Source organism: Manis javanica, chromosome 12, assembly GCF_040802235.1.
Source record: "Manis javanica isolate MJ-LG chromosome 12, MJ_LKY, whole genome shotgun sequence".
Lineage (NCBI taxonomy): Eukaryota > Metazoa > Chordata > Mammalia > Pholidota > Manidae > Manis > Manis javanica.
This window is the reverse complement of record NC_133167.1, coordinates 109,677,592-109,691,606: the sequence shown is the minus strand read 5'-3', so window position 1 is coordinate 109,691,606 and position 14,015 is coordinate 109,677,592. Positions and strand designations below refer to the sequence as shown.

The window sequence follows — 14,015 nt, the reverse complement described above, 5'->3', positions numbered from 1 at the left end:
TCTCTTTCGTTCTTCTGGAACTCCAATTATTTGTGCAATTTGTGCACGTGCACACACACACACACACACACACAAAAATTTTTCCTGATCCAGTTTGAATATTTTCCACTAAATTATCTTATTGTTCAACTCATATATATTGAGTTAATTATAGCAGATATTGTATTTTGCAATGCTTACATGTCAAATGGATTTGTTGTCACAGATTACAGTTTTCTGGCACAATTCTTCATCATTTAATTTATTTTCTTAATCATATGGGTCATAGTTGATTATCAAAGTCCCTGTGTGAAAACTGCAATTTCTGGATATCTTGTTCTTTTCCTATTGTCCATTTTTTTGGTTTGAGCACTGGGTGCTTTCTGGACATTCCAGGTCACTTTTGATTGAATGACAGACTTTGTCCATAAACCACTGAAGCAGCTCCGTGTGCTGCCTGCCTTCTGGGGCGACTACCCTTATAGCTACCAAAGTGGCCCCCCTGCTCTGTTCGTCACGAAGATTTAAGGCTGCAATCAGAGGTGCTGGTTTCCAGGGCTCACCGCTTCTTATACCACAACCCAGAAAATATGGCATTTATAAGTAAATCTCCTCTTTGGAAAAACAGGTCCTGGATACCTATCTCTGTCTCTTTACCACTGTGAAAATCCCCAGGGTTTGGCTTAGCTTCATAAACCATTAACAGCAGATTTCTGCTTGGTTTCTTTGCTTCTTTCTTTTGGGAGAGAGGCTGTCTTATCTGGGGAGCCAGCTTTCTATGGCCTTCTCCCTTTGTGTTGGAACTCCCAACTGTCCCATGCACCTTGTGTTCCAATCATGCTGGCCTTTTTAGCCATCCTCCAAAAACACTCCAAAAACTGGCAAGCATTAAAATCACTGCCTAGATGGCCCATTCTTTCTGGACAACTGAAAGCTGTCAGAGACTCTGAAGGTTCTGACCAGGCATCTCTTAACTCCCTTAAGTGCCGTGAGGATGTTTTTCTCTAGGTCTTTCTAGAACCCTGCATTACCTCATTTAAGACAAAGTTGTCAGAGTCCCAGAAGGAGAAGAGAAAGGCAGTGGAGCCAAAAGGGCATTTGAGGAAATAATTGCTGAAAACTCCCCAAATTTGATGAAATCCATAAACCTACAGTTCTAAGAAACACAGTGAACCTTAAACAGAATAAACCCAAACGAATCCATGCTAAGACTTAGACTTTTGCAACCAGAGACAAAGAATCGACCGGCAGGGACGCCGGCGGATTTCCTGATGGCAGAAGGAAGTGTCACAAAATGTTTCCGGTTTCCAAAGAGAAGAGCTGTCAACCATGAATTCTATATCCAGTGAATGGACTACTCAGAACTGAGAAAACAAATTCTCGGACAAGGAGCCTATTGCTAGGAAACCTACCCTTAGGGATTTGTTGAAGGAAGTTCTTCAAAATGAAAAGAAAAAATAACAGGAGAGATGTGGAGCATCAGGAAGGAGCGAGGAGCAAAGGACCAGGCAGAAATGTGGATTGTGAAGCACATTAATCTTTCCTAGTGAGTTCCACATACTGTATGTGATGGCTGAACAAAAACTATAACATCCTCTGATACTCACGAGAATGGTATTTGAAATTTGGGGGGCTAAATGGAAGTGAGGTTTCTACAGTTCATTCGAACTGGTCAGTGTTGATACTAGTGGTTGTAGGACAAATAATGGCCATACAAAAGTCTGTGTGCAGATCCCTGATGCCTGTGAATGTTACTTTGTCTGGCAACGATGTTACAAATATGTCTGGATTAAGCATCTACAGGTGGGGAGATTGCACTGGATTACCTAGATGGGCCTAAGTGCCACTGCCAATGTCCTTTTAAGAGGGAGGCAGAGGGAGATTCGGACAGAAGCCAACAATGTGAGCTTGAAGACAGGGACTGATGTGATGGAGCCATGAGCCAAGAAAAGACAGCACCAATTCAAAGCCAGAAGAACCCAGAGACACGCTCTCCCTGAGAGCTTCTGCTGCAGCTTGATTTTGGCCCAGTGAAACCGATGTTGTGTTTCTGGCTCCCAGTACCATGACACTACAAACTTCTGTGGTTTTAAGCCACCAAGTCTGTCACAGCTGGCTACAGTGACAGCAGGAGAGCCACGCATCCGTAGACTGTTCAAAGCTACACGTGCATGTTTTAACACCCAGAGTAACTGCTTTGAAAACTCTACAGATAAATTTAAAGACACTAGAAATAAATAATGATGGAATCCTGACAAAAACAGAACAAAAAACCCAAAACGTACTTATAGCATTAAAGGAGAATTAATTTTACCATTAAGGTTAATGTCAAAAACATATGATACAAACTCAATGACTGATGAATCATAGAAAAGTAATCCTTGCCCTTCAGGTACAAAGAGAGGCACGGGTCCTTGAGAACACAGTGGCAGTGAGTCAGTGGTGCTGCGGTACCCGGCAAAGCAGCTGGGAAACACCTCAGCTTGTCTGTATCCCACGCGGCAGCTGCTGCAGTTGGGCCACGCTTCCCATGGGGCCTATGTCTTCTCCTCTGCAGGCAGGGTGTACGTCCCCCGACAGCAACATCCTGCAGCCCCAGGGTCCCGGGTCAGCTTGCTTTCCCAGAGAGTCCTGAGATGGCTGGTGCCCCTGGGGTCTGTCTCCCTGGGCCGTTGGAGCAGAGCCTAGCCACTGTGCAGTTTCCAAAGAGGGGCCCACCTGTGTGAGGGCCCAGCACTGTAATGAGGGCTGGCAGCCCTGCCTTCTCCACCTACTGGCCACTTCCCAGTCCTCATGGTTACCCTTTTCTGAGTCCTACTGCGATGTCTGAATTTCAATACTTTTCAAAGAATCAAGCAAGAAAGCTTCCAGATACAGAGGCAGAGAAAGGGAAGCTAACATTGGATAAGGTTTAAGTGGAGAACAGAGCTGGATCACTCGAGTCTACCACATGTGTCCAGCTTGTGCGCAAACCATTATGAGAACAATGTGAAGAAAAACAGCTCTGAGCATGTGACTCGAGAGCTTCAGGAACCTGGGGAGTATACTTGATTTTTACTGTCAAAAATGCATTTTGATCTGAAGAGCATTTACGTGGCTATCTTTATGTGCTACTTGTCAAATAAACTGCTCAAGCCTTTCTCCAAAGCACGGAGGTATACAGTGACTGACTCCTCTGATAGTATCAAAGACAGAAGCATGGAAACATCAGCTTTAGTGTTTGCTTTTTTAAGGCTGTTCTACAATCTTTCAATAGAAAGACAGTGCTGCCCTTCGGCCGCCAGGACTTGCAGTGGTGGGAGGAGGGTGTCAGAGTCACACAGCACAAGGACCGGGGCAACATATACAGCAAACACAGATTCCTGACACCAGCTCTTCATCTCCTGAGAGAGATGCACCTTCCAAGTGTGTGACCTGTGCCTGCGATCCCCAGGACATCTGATTTCATGCAGTCTCCCAGCCACCAACTGCTAATAACCACTACGGCCAGAGGGAAGCCACAAAGGGTGACATCTTCAGATACAGCTCTTCCACAAATCAAATTTGAGAAAATTATCAATATATATTCTTGGAAAGAGCTCAACAGAGATTCGTAAAGTAAATAACTTTGTTTTAAGCCTGTCATTCTGCAAACATAACCTGGGTAAATTCACTCATCTTTTGGGAAGCTTAGACTAGTAAAAGAATCCCCTACCACTTCTTTTGGCACCAAGAAAGTAAAGAAACTAAAAAGCTATTAACAGAAATCAAAAATTTTAAAACCATATTTAGGATGAGCCAGCTAGGCTCACTTTCCAAATTTTTCCTTAAAATCCAAGACTAGAATTCCAAATCTCAAAAAGGGAACCTACAAAATATTGAGCCAGAGGTAGTAAAAACCAGTCTCTCAAAAAGAAGTTTCTTAACTCCATGTTGTATGAAATGTGTGCCATGAGGTTCAATGGCCCTACCCACAGTCTGGCATTATAACTCTCCATGTACCTATCGTTTCTCCAATTCCATTTTAGGCCCCACACTGATAATAATGTCTGGCACAGATGTACTCAAAAATATTTGCTGAATATTCTCTAAAATGAGCTGTTTGAAGACACTGGCTGTGTTTCTGTTTCCTTTCTTTTTCTGTATTATGTCCTAGGAAGTACATCAGTAGCTTCTCTTTCCTATACTGCAGCTGATTAAATGACCAACTGATCTTGGCTACACTGCGCTTCCCAAAGGGCATCTCAGTTTGAGTCAGTTGGCTATTTAGTTTTTCATTTATAGATCTGAGCTAAGAAGAGGAAGTTCTAATGACACTTACGTCAACATGTTACATAGTTTGCTATTGCTCTTTTAACGACAAATAGCATTAAAAAATGGGTGTACAACTTGAGATCTTTAATAGAGACCTAAGGGATTTTACATGGCATTACTTTGCTCCATTTATATTTTATATTTTACATTTACTTAAAATGTTCTTTCATTTGCCTTAGTGACATCCTTTCTTAAATTAGACATTATGGTAATAATAAAGCTACTTGGCTTGTAGGTTACATTTCTCAGCTCTCAGCACCAGCATCATTTAGTTTTGCTTCTTACCACAGGCAAGAAACATTTATCATACATATTTTATAGCTATGAAAACAGAGGTACAGAGAGGTAAAGTGACTTCCCTCAGAGGCACAGAGACAATTAACAGCAAAGCTACAGCCAGAAACTTCCCCTTTTGCCTCCTGAACCATTTCTGCCCAGTACAGTCATGTTTACAAATATTGCTCCAGACCAATGCCAGGCTGTGAGCACACAGTCAACATGGGAGCTTGTAAATGATACCCTGCAAATGCCTGCCTGCAGCAATCTGTATTTGTAAAAATAAGTGAAGTTTTGCCCAGTAATTTGGCAAAAAACGAGTAACTATTTGGTGAGGGTGTGGGGAAATAAGGACCTTCATAGAGTGTAGAAGGGGAAATTGATAGAAACCTCTAGGGGGGTTTGGGGAAAGGATAATAATGTAATGAATATTCCCCTTACCCATGAAATTGCTCAACAGAATTTTCTTGAAGGCATATAACACATGTACAACAATGTATTTGTACAGAATTGCTTATAACTGCAAAGAATGGGATGGGAAGGGGATAGAAAGAGACTGTCAATGAGACTTAGTTAAAAAAATCATGGTGCATCCACATGTAATAATAAGGAGCACAGACATGACAGTCTTCTGGGCTGGAGACTTAGTTAAAAAAATCATGGTGCATCCACATGTAATGATAAGGAGCACAGACATGACAGTCTTCTGGGCTGGAGAGTCTGCATGCACCAAATGTGTGCTAGGATACCTGTTCCCAACGTGCATGAATGTATGTGCTCCTAACATGTACGCTGTATGTGATCCCAACAAGTACCAGCATGTGTCCCTAACATGTACCAGTGTGTGTCCCTAGCATGTACCAGCATTTGTGTCCCCAGCATGTACCAGCGTGTGCGTCCCCAGCATGTATAGCACATATGTCCCCAACATGCAGTAGTATACGTATACCCAACATATCCTGTGCTTGTGAGTTAGGTTAGTCCTTTCCCCTTCCTAGGCCTCAGTTTCATTACTGATAAGACGAGGTTGCTATTAACCCTAATGCTCAGGACTGTGGTGAGGCCCAAATAAGGTGATACGTACACGGCATTTAGCACAGTGCATAAATGTAAGAGACAGGAATGAATACCAGCTATGACATTACTAGTGCTATAATTATAAGTATTATTATAAGTTGTGGCCCAGTAGCATGATTAATTCTTATTGGTAGTAGCAGTGAGATAAAGACATGCATGGCAGGGAAAAATGCCTGAGATACAAGTAGAAAGAGCATGCTCCCAGCAGAGCCAGAGTCCAGGCGCCCTCATCTGCCGAGGCATGGACAGCATGTCCAGCTACGGTACCTTCTAAAACTGTGAATTACCTCACAAGCAACTGCTAAATACAGAATGAGTGAGTATAACAGCCAGGACGGGTTCTGCTAGCAGGATATAAGTTGAAGTTATCAGGGGCCAGCTTTTTCACAAAGAGCCAGCTTGGCACTGTACAGGTAGGCTGGAAAAGCAGCGCAACTCGACAGAAGGACTTCCATGATGAAAGATGTTCTCAGCTTGGCAGTCTGGCAGACACGGCATTAGGCTAACTGTACAAGATGCTGAAGCAGATGAAGATGCTGAAGACATTTCCCTCCGCATTGAAACATGGATGAGCAAGGACATTACTAGGTCACATTACAAATTCTGATAGAACAGTCCTCACAAAAGTGACAAAGCTGCCCTCTAGGCCCCACATCTGAAGTGGCTTGGATGCCCAGCTGCCAATGCACCCCAGGGGCCAGCGGGTTGGTTTCCGCACCAAGGCTGCTATGTACTCACCAGCCCTGGACACAGTCCACAAAAATCCAGAGCTACCTCCCACAGTTCTGTGACTTAGCACATGCTTTTACAGAATGCAAGGGCTTTGGGAAGATATGTGGCATGATTCTAGAAAATACCTGTATTCTACAGGGAGGGGCTGCATGAGAAACTCACCACTTCTACCCTCTGTCTCTGTGTAGTCTAATTTTTTGCCATATATTCTTTTAATGATCTGGGAAGTATTGATAGACAAAACACAACCCTGAACTAGGTCTCGTGTGAACTCAGATTTGGACACCATGCAATTAGCTATAAAGGAAGTTTGTACCAGGACTTCAAGTATGTGACATGTGTGGTCAGACAACTGTGTGTGCTGGAAGAGAAAAAATGCCGACTCATGTACTTACACATACAAGACGGTCCTGGTGTCACCCACTTTGCCAGCGTCGCCCACTGTAAGGGTGTCATAGCCTCGTTCCAGCTCAAACTCCTCAAAGGCTAGTTTGATGACCTAAATCAAAGGCAAGAGACAATTACCTGCAGTGCAGGAACTGCGCATTGCTTTAACTATCGCAAATACCCAGTTTAGTATTAAATTTTTTTACTCCTTAATTTTGTTGTATTTCAAATGATTTAATGCTGCTCTTAAAAATGACTCTGGAAGAAAAAAAAAAGAAAGAAAGAAAAGGGGGATTACTCCCTGATAGGATAAAACTAACTGTAAATCAATTATTCATGCATGCTTTAAATATCCTTAATTTTGATCACTTAAAGGGTATCAGATGATTGGCTATGGAGGTACATTTTTCGAATAATATTCCTTACTCTTAAGAAAAAAAAAAAAGGAGTTCCTGTGTGGTGACCTCCAATGAGTTCTACACAATGGTATAAAGGGCATATCAAAGTGTGGGCAAAGGGTCTGTTTGTGCTTATACAGAGGATCAAAGCCTAATTTGGCTACCCAGAAAATGAACTAAGATATGATATAAAGAAGAACTTCCAACATCAGCACTCTCTGGAAGACTCATACCAGAAGATGATGATCAAAAAAACCTCAACAAAGATCCAGGCGCTGCTACAGCTGTAGCTGCATCCATCCCACCAGGTCCTGGACTTGCCATTGGAATGAAGAAGGAGATATCTAAGCTGGCCTGTGCTTTCAGTAAAACAACAAATTTGACTGGATCTATACTGTTGGAACTCAACCAAGAAATAGGAGGAGTGCAAGTTGTAGTGCTCCAATATCTTACAACTACAGACTATCTACTGTTAAAAGAACATATGGGATGTGAACAGTTCCCAGGAATGGGTTGTTTTAATTTGTCTGATTTCTCTCAGACTGTTCAAGTACAGTTGGACAATATCCATCATATCATAGATAAATTTTCACAAATGCCTAGAATGCCTAACTGGTTTTCTTGATTTCACTGGAGATGGCTGGTAATTATAGATCTGCTTTGGTTATGTAACTGTATTCCTATTACATTAATGTGTGTGTGCAAGTTAATTAGTAGTTTAAAACCTATACAGGCTTAAGTTACTCTACAAGAAGATATGTCAAAGAAATAATCAATCTTCCCATGTTTTCTTCCACCTGCTACTTCTATAGCTTTTCTTCCTCCTTCCTAATTACAACCCTTAAATATAATTCATGCCTCATATCAAATTTACCAAGTATCATAATTCCTCCAAGTGGTAAAGGTACCTCAAGACAAATGCTGGGCATAGAAGCCACAGGGCATAAATCTGCAAAGAAGTAAAAAACTAACCTTTTCAAACAATAAGGCTTCTCTCTCACTTACCAACTTTACATTTCCCTGTATGGCCCTGGAAGATGACTCGTTAGCCAGAGACGGGTAAGATTCCTCAAGGGAGGAACAACCTAAGACAGGCACAGTTGCAGGGGGCCATCAGGTGAGAAATTGGGGATCAACAGAGGTGAGGCTTAGAACCTCACACCCCCATGTTCTGAGAGAAATCTTCTGCATCCGTGGATGTTTTATTGCCCTTGTCTAGCTTGGATTAACACATACTCTACAGGCACACACCTGATCATCTACATTTGCCCTCTTACAACACCAAACTATGTTTTCTACCTTTATCTTGCATCTACCTACCACTTCAGCATTTTATTAAAAAAAAATAATAGTAATAAAGGGAGAAATGTGGGATCCACATATAAATCAAGTATAAAAATCAAACGAGGGCAGAGCCAACATGGCGGCGTGAGTAGGACAGTGGGAATCTCCTCCCAAAAACATATATATTTTTGAAAATACAACAAATATAACTAATCCTAAAAGAGAGACCAGAAGACACAGGACAACAGCCAGACTGCATCCACACGTGCGAGAGCCCAGCGGGAGGCAGAGGGAGCCCAGGACTGCTAAACACCTAGCCCCAGCCACCCACACCAGAGTGCAGACACAGTGCATGCGTGGAGGGCTGGAAACTAGGGAAATAGGGCAGCAAGACCTCTGAGTGGGTTCCGAAGCTGATGCCCCTGTGACAAAGAAAAGCGAGTGTTTTTTGAAAGTCTTAAAGGGACAGGGACATAACAGCTGGACGGATACAACACAGGTCACAATCCAGTGGCTGGAAATTACAGGGAAAACCGGGCGCACTAACCCCCTGGGCAACAGCTCTGAGACCCCTAACGGAGATAAACAGCCAAACAGCCCCCCGGGTCCTATACCCCTCTGGGCGCTGCGCAAGCAGAGAAACAGCCTAAGGCAGACCCCACCCACAGAAGGAAATTGCTCCATATTGGCCTGGCAAGACACAAAGAACCAGCTTACACGCAATTACCCAACACAAGCCACTAGGGGTCGCAGTTGTCCCAGGAAAGAAAGGCCAGTAGCAAGTGAAAAGTTTGGCCCTCCCAGCTGACAGTCAATAGCACCTGTCAACATGAAAAGGCAAAAAAATATGATCCAGACAAGACTAACCCAGACAGCTTCAGCATCTGCCACATCTTCCCCTGAGAAGAAACCTGGGGAGATAGATTTAACCAGTCTTCCTGAAAAAGAATTCAAAACAAAAGTCATAATCATGCTGATGGACTTGCAGAGAAATATGCAAGAACTAAGGAAGGAGAATACAGAAATAAAACAAGCTCTGGAAGGACTTCAAAACAGAATGGACGAGATGCAAGAGACCATTAATGGACTAGAAAACAGAGAACAGGAACACAGAGAAGCTGATAGAGAGAGATAAAAGGATCTCCAGGAATGAAAGAATTCTAAGAGAGCTGAGTGACCAATCAAAATGAAACAATATATGCATTATAGGGGTACCAGAAGAAAAAGAGAGAGAAAAAGGGATAGAAAGTGTCTTTGAAGAAATAATTGCCAAAAACTTCCCCAAACTAGGGGAAGAAATGGCCTCTCAGACCACAGAAGTACACAGAACTCCCATGACAAGGGATCCAAGGAAGGCAACACCAAGACACAAAATAATTAAAATGGCAAAGATCAAAGAAAAGGACAAAGTATTACAGGCAGCCAGAGAGGAAAAAAAAGGTTACCTACAAAGGAAAATCCATCAGGCTATCATCAGACTTCTCAACAGAAACCCTACAGGCCAGAAGAGAATGGCATGATATACTTAATGCAATGAAACAGAAGGGCCTCGAACAAAGATTACTGTATCTAGCACAAACATCATTTAAATATGAAGGAGGGATTAAACAATTCCCAGACAAGCAAAAGTTGAGGGAATTTGCCTCCCACAAACCACCTCTACAGGGCATCTTACAGGGACTGCTCTAGATGGGAGCACTCCTAAAAAGAGCACAGAACAAAACACACAACATATGAAGAAGGGAGGAGGAGTAATAAGAAGGGAGAGAAATAAAGAAATCATCAGTCCGTATTTATAATAGCTCAACAAGTGAGTTAAGTTAGACAGTAAGATAGTAAAGAAGCTAACCCTGAACCTTTGGTAACCACAAACTTAAAGCCTGCAGTGACAGTAAGTTCATACCTCTCAATAATCACCCTACATGTAAATGGACTGAATGCAACAATCAAAAGACACAGAGTAATAGAATGGATAAAAAAGCAAGATCCATCCATATGCTGCTTACAAGAGACTCACCTCAAACCCAAAGACATGCACAGACTTAAAGTCAAGGGATGGAAAAAGATATTTCATGCAAAGAACAGAGAGAAGAAAGCAGGTGTTGCAATTCTGGTTATCAGACAAAACAGACTTCAAAATAAAGAAAGTAACAAAAGACAAAGAAGGACATTACATAATGATAAAGGGCTCAGTCCAACAAGAGGATATAACCATTATAAATATATATGCACCCAATACAGGAGCACCAACATACCTGAAACAAATACTAACAGAACTAAATGAGGAAATAGAATGCAATGCATTCATTCTGGGAGACTTCAACACACCACTCACTCCAAAGGACAGATCCACCAGACAGAAAATCAGTAAGGACACAGAGGCACTGAACAACACGCTAGAAGAGATGGACCTAATAAACATCTACAGAACTCTACATCCAAAAGCAATAGGATACACATTCTTCTCAAGTGCACACGGAACATTCTCCAGAATAGACCACATACTAGGCCACAAAAAGAGCCTCAGTAAATTCCAAAAGACTGAAATCCTACCAACCAACTTTTCAGACCACAAAGGCATAAAACTAGAAATAAACTGTACAAAGAAAGCAAAAAGGCTCACAAACACATGGAGGCTTAACAATACGCTCCTAAATAATCAATGGATCAATGACCAAATCAAAATGGAGATCTAACAATATATGGAAACAAATGACAACAACAACACTAAGCCCCAACTACTGTGGGACACAGCAAAAGCAGTCTTAAGAGGAAAATTTATAGCAATCCAGGCATATTTAAAAAAGGAAGAACAATCCCAAATAAATGGTCTAATGTCACAATTATCGAGATTGGAAACAGAAGAACAAATGAGGCCTAAGGTCAGCAGAAGGAGGGACATAATAAAGATCAGAGAAGAAGCAAATAAAATTGAGAAGAATAAAACAATAGCAAAAATCAATGAAACCAAGAGCTGGTTCTTCGAGAAAATAAACAAAATAGATAAGCCTCTAGCCAGACTTATTAAGAGGAAAAGAGAGTCAACACAAATCAACAGTATCAGAAACGAGAAAGGAAAAATCACGACGGACCCCAAAGAAATAGAAAGAATTATTAGTGAGTACTATGAAAACCTATATGCTAACAAGCTGGGAAACCTAGGAGAAATGGACAACTTCCTAGAAAAATACAACCTTCCAAGACTGACCCAGAAAGAAACAGAAAATCTAAACAGACCAATTACCAGCAACAAAACTGAAGTGGTAATAAAAAAAACTACCAAAGAACAAAACACCCAGGCCAGATGGATTGACCTTGGAATTTTATCAGACATACAGGGAGGACATAATACCCATTCTCCTTAAAGTTTTCCAAAAACTGGAAGAGGAGGGGACACTCCCAAACTCATTCTATGAAGCTAACATCACCCTAATACCAAAACCAGGCAAAGACCCCACCAAAAAAGAAAACTACAGCCCAATATCCCTGATGAACATAGATGCAAAAATACTCAACAAAATCTTAGCAAACCGAATTCAAAAATACATCAAAAAGATCATACATCATGACCAAGTGGGATTCATCTCAGGGATACAAGGAAGGTACAACATTCGAAAATCCATCAACATTATCCACCACATCAACAAAAAGAAAGACAAAAACCACATGATCATCTCCATAGATGCTGACAAACCATTTGACAAAGTTCAACATCCATTCATGATAAAAACTCTCAGCAAAATGGGAACAGAGGGCAAGTACCTCAACATAATAAAGGCCATATATGATAAACCCACAGCCAACATTATATTGAATAGTGAGAAGCTGAAAGCTTTTCCTCTGAGACTGGGAACTAGACAGGGATGCCCACTCTCCCCACTGTTATTTAACATAGTACTGGAGGTCCTAGCCATGGCAATCAGACAAAACAAAGAAATACAAGGAATCCATATTGGTAAAGAAGAAGTTAAACTGTCACTATTTGCAGATGATATGATATTGTACATAAAAAACCCTAAAGACTCTACTCCAAAACTACTAGAACTTATACTGGAATACAGCAAAGTTGCAGGATACAAAATTAACACACAGAAATCTGTAGCTTTCCTATACACTAACAATGAAACAATAGAAAGAGAAATCAGGAAAACAACTCCATTCACAATTGCATCAAAAAAAAAAATACCTAGGAATAAACCTAACCAAAGAAGTGAAAGACTTATACGCTGAAAACTACAAGTCACTCTTAAGAGAAATTAAAGGGGATACTAACAGATGGAAACTCATCCCATGCTCGTGGCTAGGAAGATTTAATATCGTCAAAATGGCCATCCTTCCAAAAGAAATATACAGATTTGATGCAATCCCTATGAAACTACGAGCAACATTCTTCAATGAACTGGAAGAAATAATTCAAAAATTCATATGGAAACACCAAAGACCCCGAATAGCCACAGCAATCCTGAAAAAGAAGAATAAAGTAGGGGGGATCTCGCTCCCCAACTTCAAGCTCTACTATAAAGCCATAGTAATCAAGACAATTTGGTACTGGCACAAGAAGAGAGCCACAGACCAATGGAACAGACTAGAGAATCCAGACATTAACCCAGACATATATGGTCAATTAATATTTGATAAAGGAGCCATGGACATACAATGGTGAAATGACAGTCTCTTCAACAGATGGTGTTGGCAAAAATGGACAGTGCCATGTAGGAGAATGAAACTGGACCATTGTCTAACCCCATATACAAAAATGAACTCAAAATGGATGAAAGACCTGAATGTAAGTCATGAAACCATTAAACCCTTGGAAAAAAACAGGCAAAAACCTCTTAGACATAAACATGAGTGACCTCTTCTTGAACATATCTCCCCGGGCAAGGAAAACAACAGCAAAAATGAACAAGTGGGAGTATATTAAGCTGAAAAGCTTCTGTACAGCAAAAGACACCATCAACAGAACAAAAAGGAACCCTACAGTATGGGAGAATATATCGGAAAATGAAGATCCGATAAAGGCTTGACGTCCAGAATATATAAAGAGCTCACACGCCTCAACAAACAAAAAACAAATAACCCAATTAAAAAATGGGCAGAGGAACTGAACAGACAGTTCTCTAAAAAAGAAATACAGATGGCCAACAAACACATGAAAAGATGCTCCACATCGCTAATTATCAGAGAAATGCAAATTAAAACTACAATGAGGTATCACCTCACACCAGTAAGGATGGCTGCCATCCAAAAGACAGACAACAACAAATGTTGGCGAGGCTGTGGAGAAAGGGGAACCCTCCTACACTGCTGATGGGAATGTAAATTAGTTCAACCATTGTGGAAAGCAGTATGGAGGTACATCAAAATGCTCCAAACAGACTTACCATTTGACCCAGGAATTCCACTCCTAGGAATTTACCCTAAGAATGCAGCAATCAAGTTTGAGAAAGACAGATGCACCCCTATGTTTATCGCAGCACTATTTACAATAGCCAAGAATTGGAAGCAACCTAAATGTCCATCGGTAGATGAATGGATAAAGAAGATGTGGTACATATACACAATGGAATACTACTCAGCCATAAGAAG

The 14,015-nt window shown here is 41.3% G+C and overlaps 1 protein-coding gene across 4 annotated transcripts in view; it reads right to left on the bottom strand.

Moving 5' to 3' along the window:
- CSMD1 (CUB and Sushi multiple domains 1) overlaps nt 1–14,015 on the bottom strand; it is a 1,487,013-nt gene that overhangs the window by 310,705 nt on the left and 1,162,293 nt on the right. For all 4 annotated transcript variants that reach the window (XM_073219228.1, XM_073219229.1, XM_073219231.1 and 1 more), the window contains exon 11: nt 6,753–6,856. In XM_073219228.1, coding sequence (XP_073075329.1) covers nt 6,753–6,856 — 104 coding nt within the window. The remainder of the gene's footprint in view (nt 1–6,752; nt 6,857–14,015) is intronic.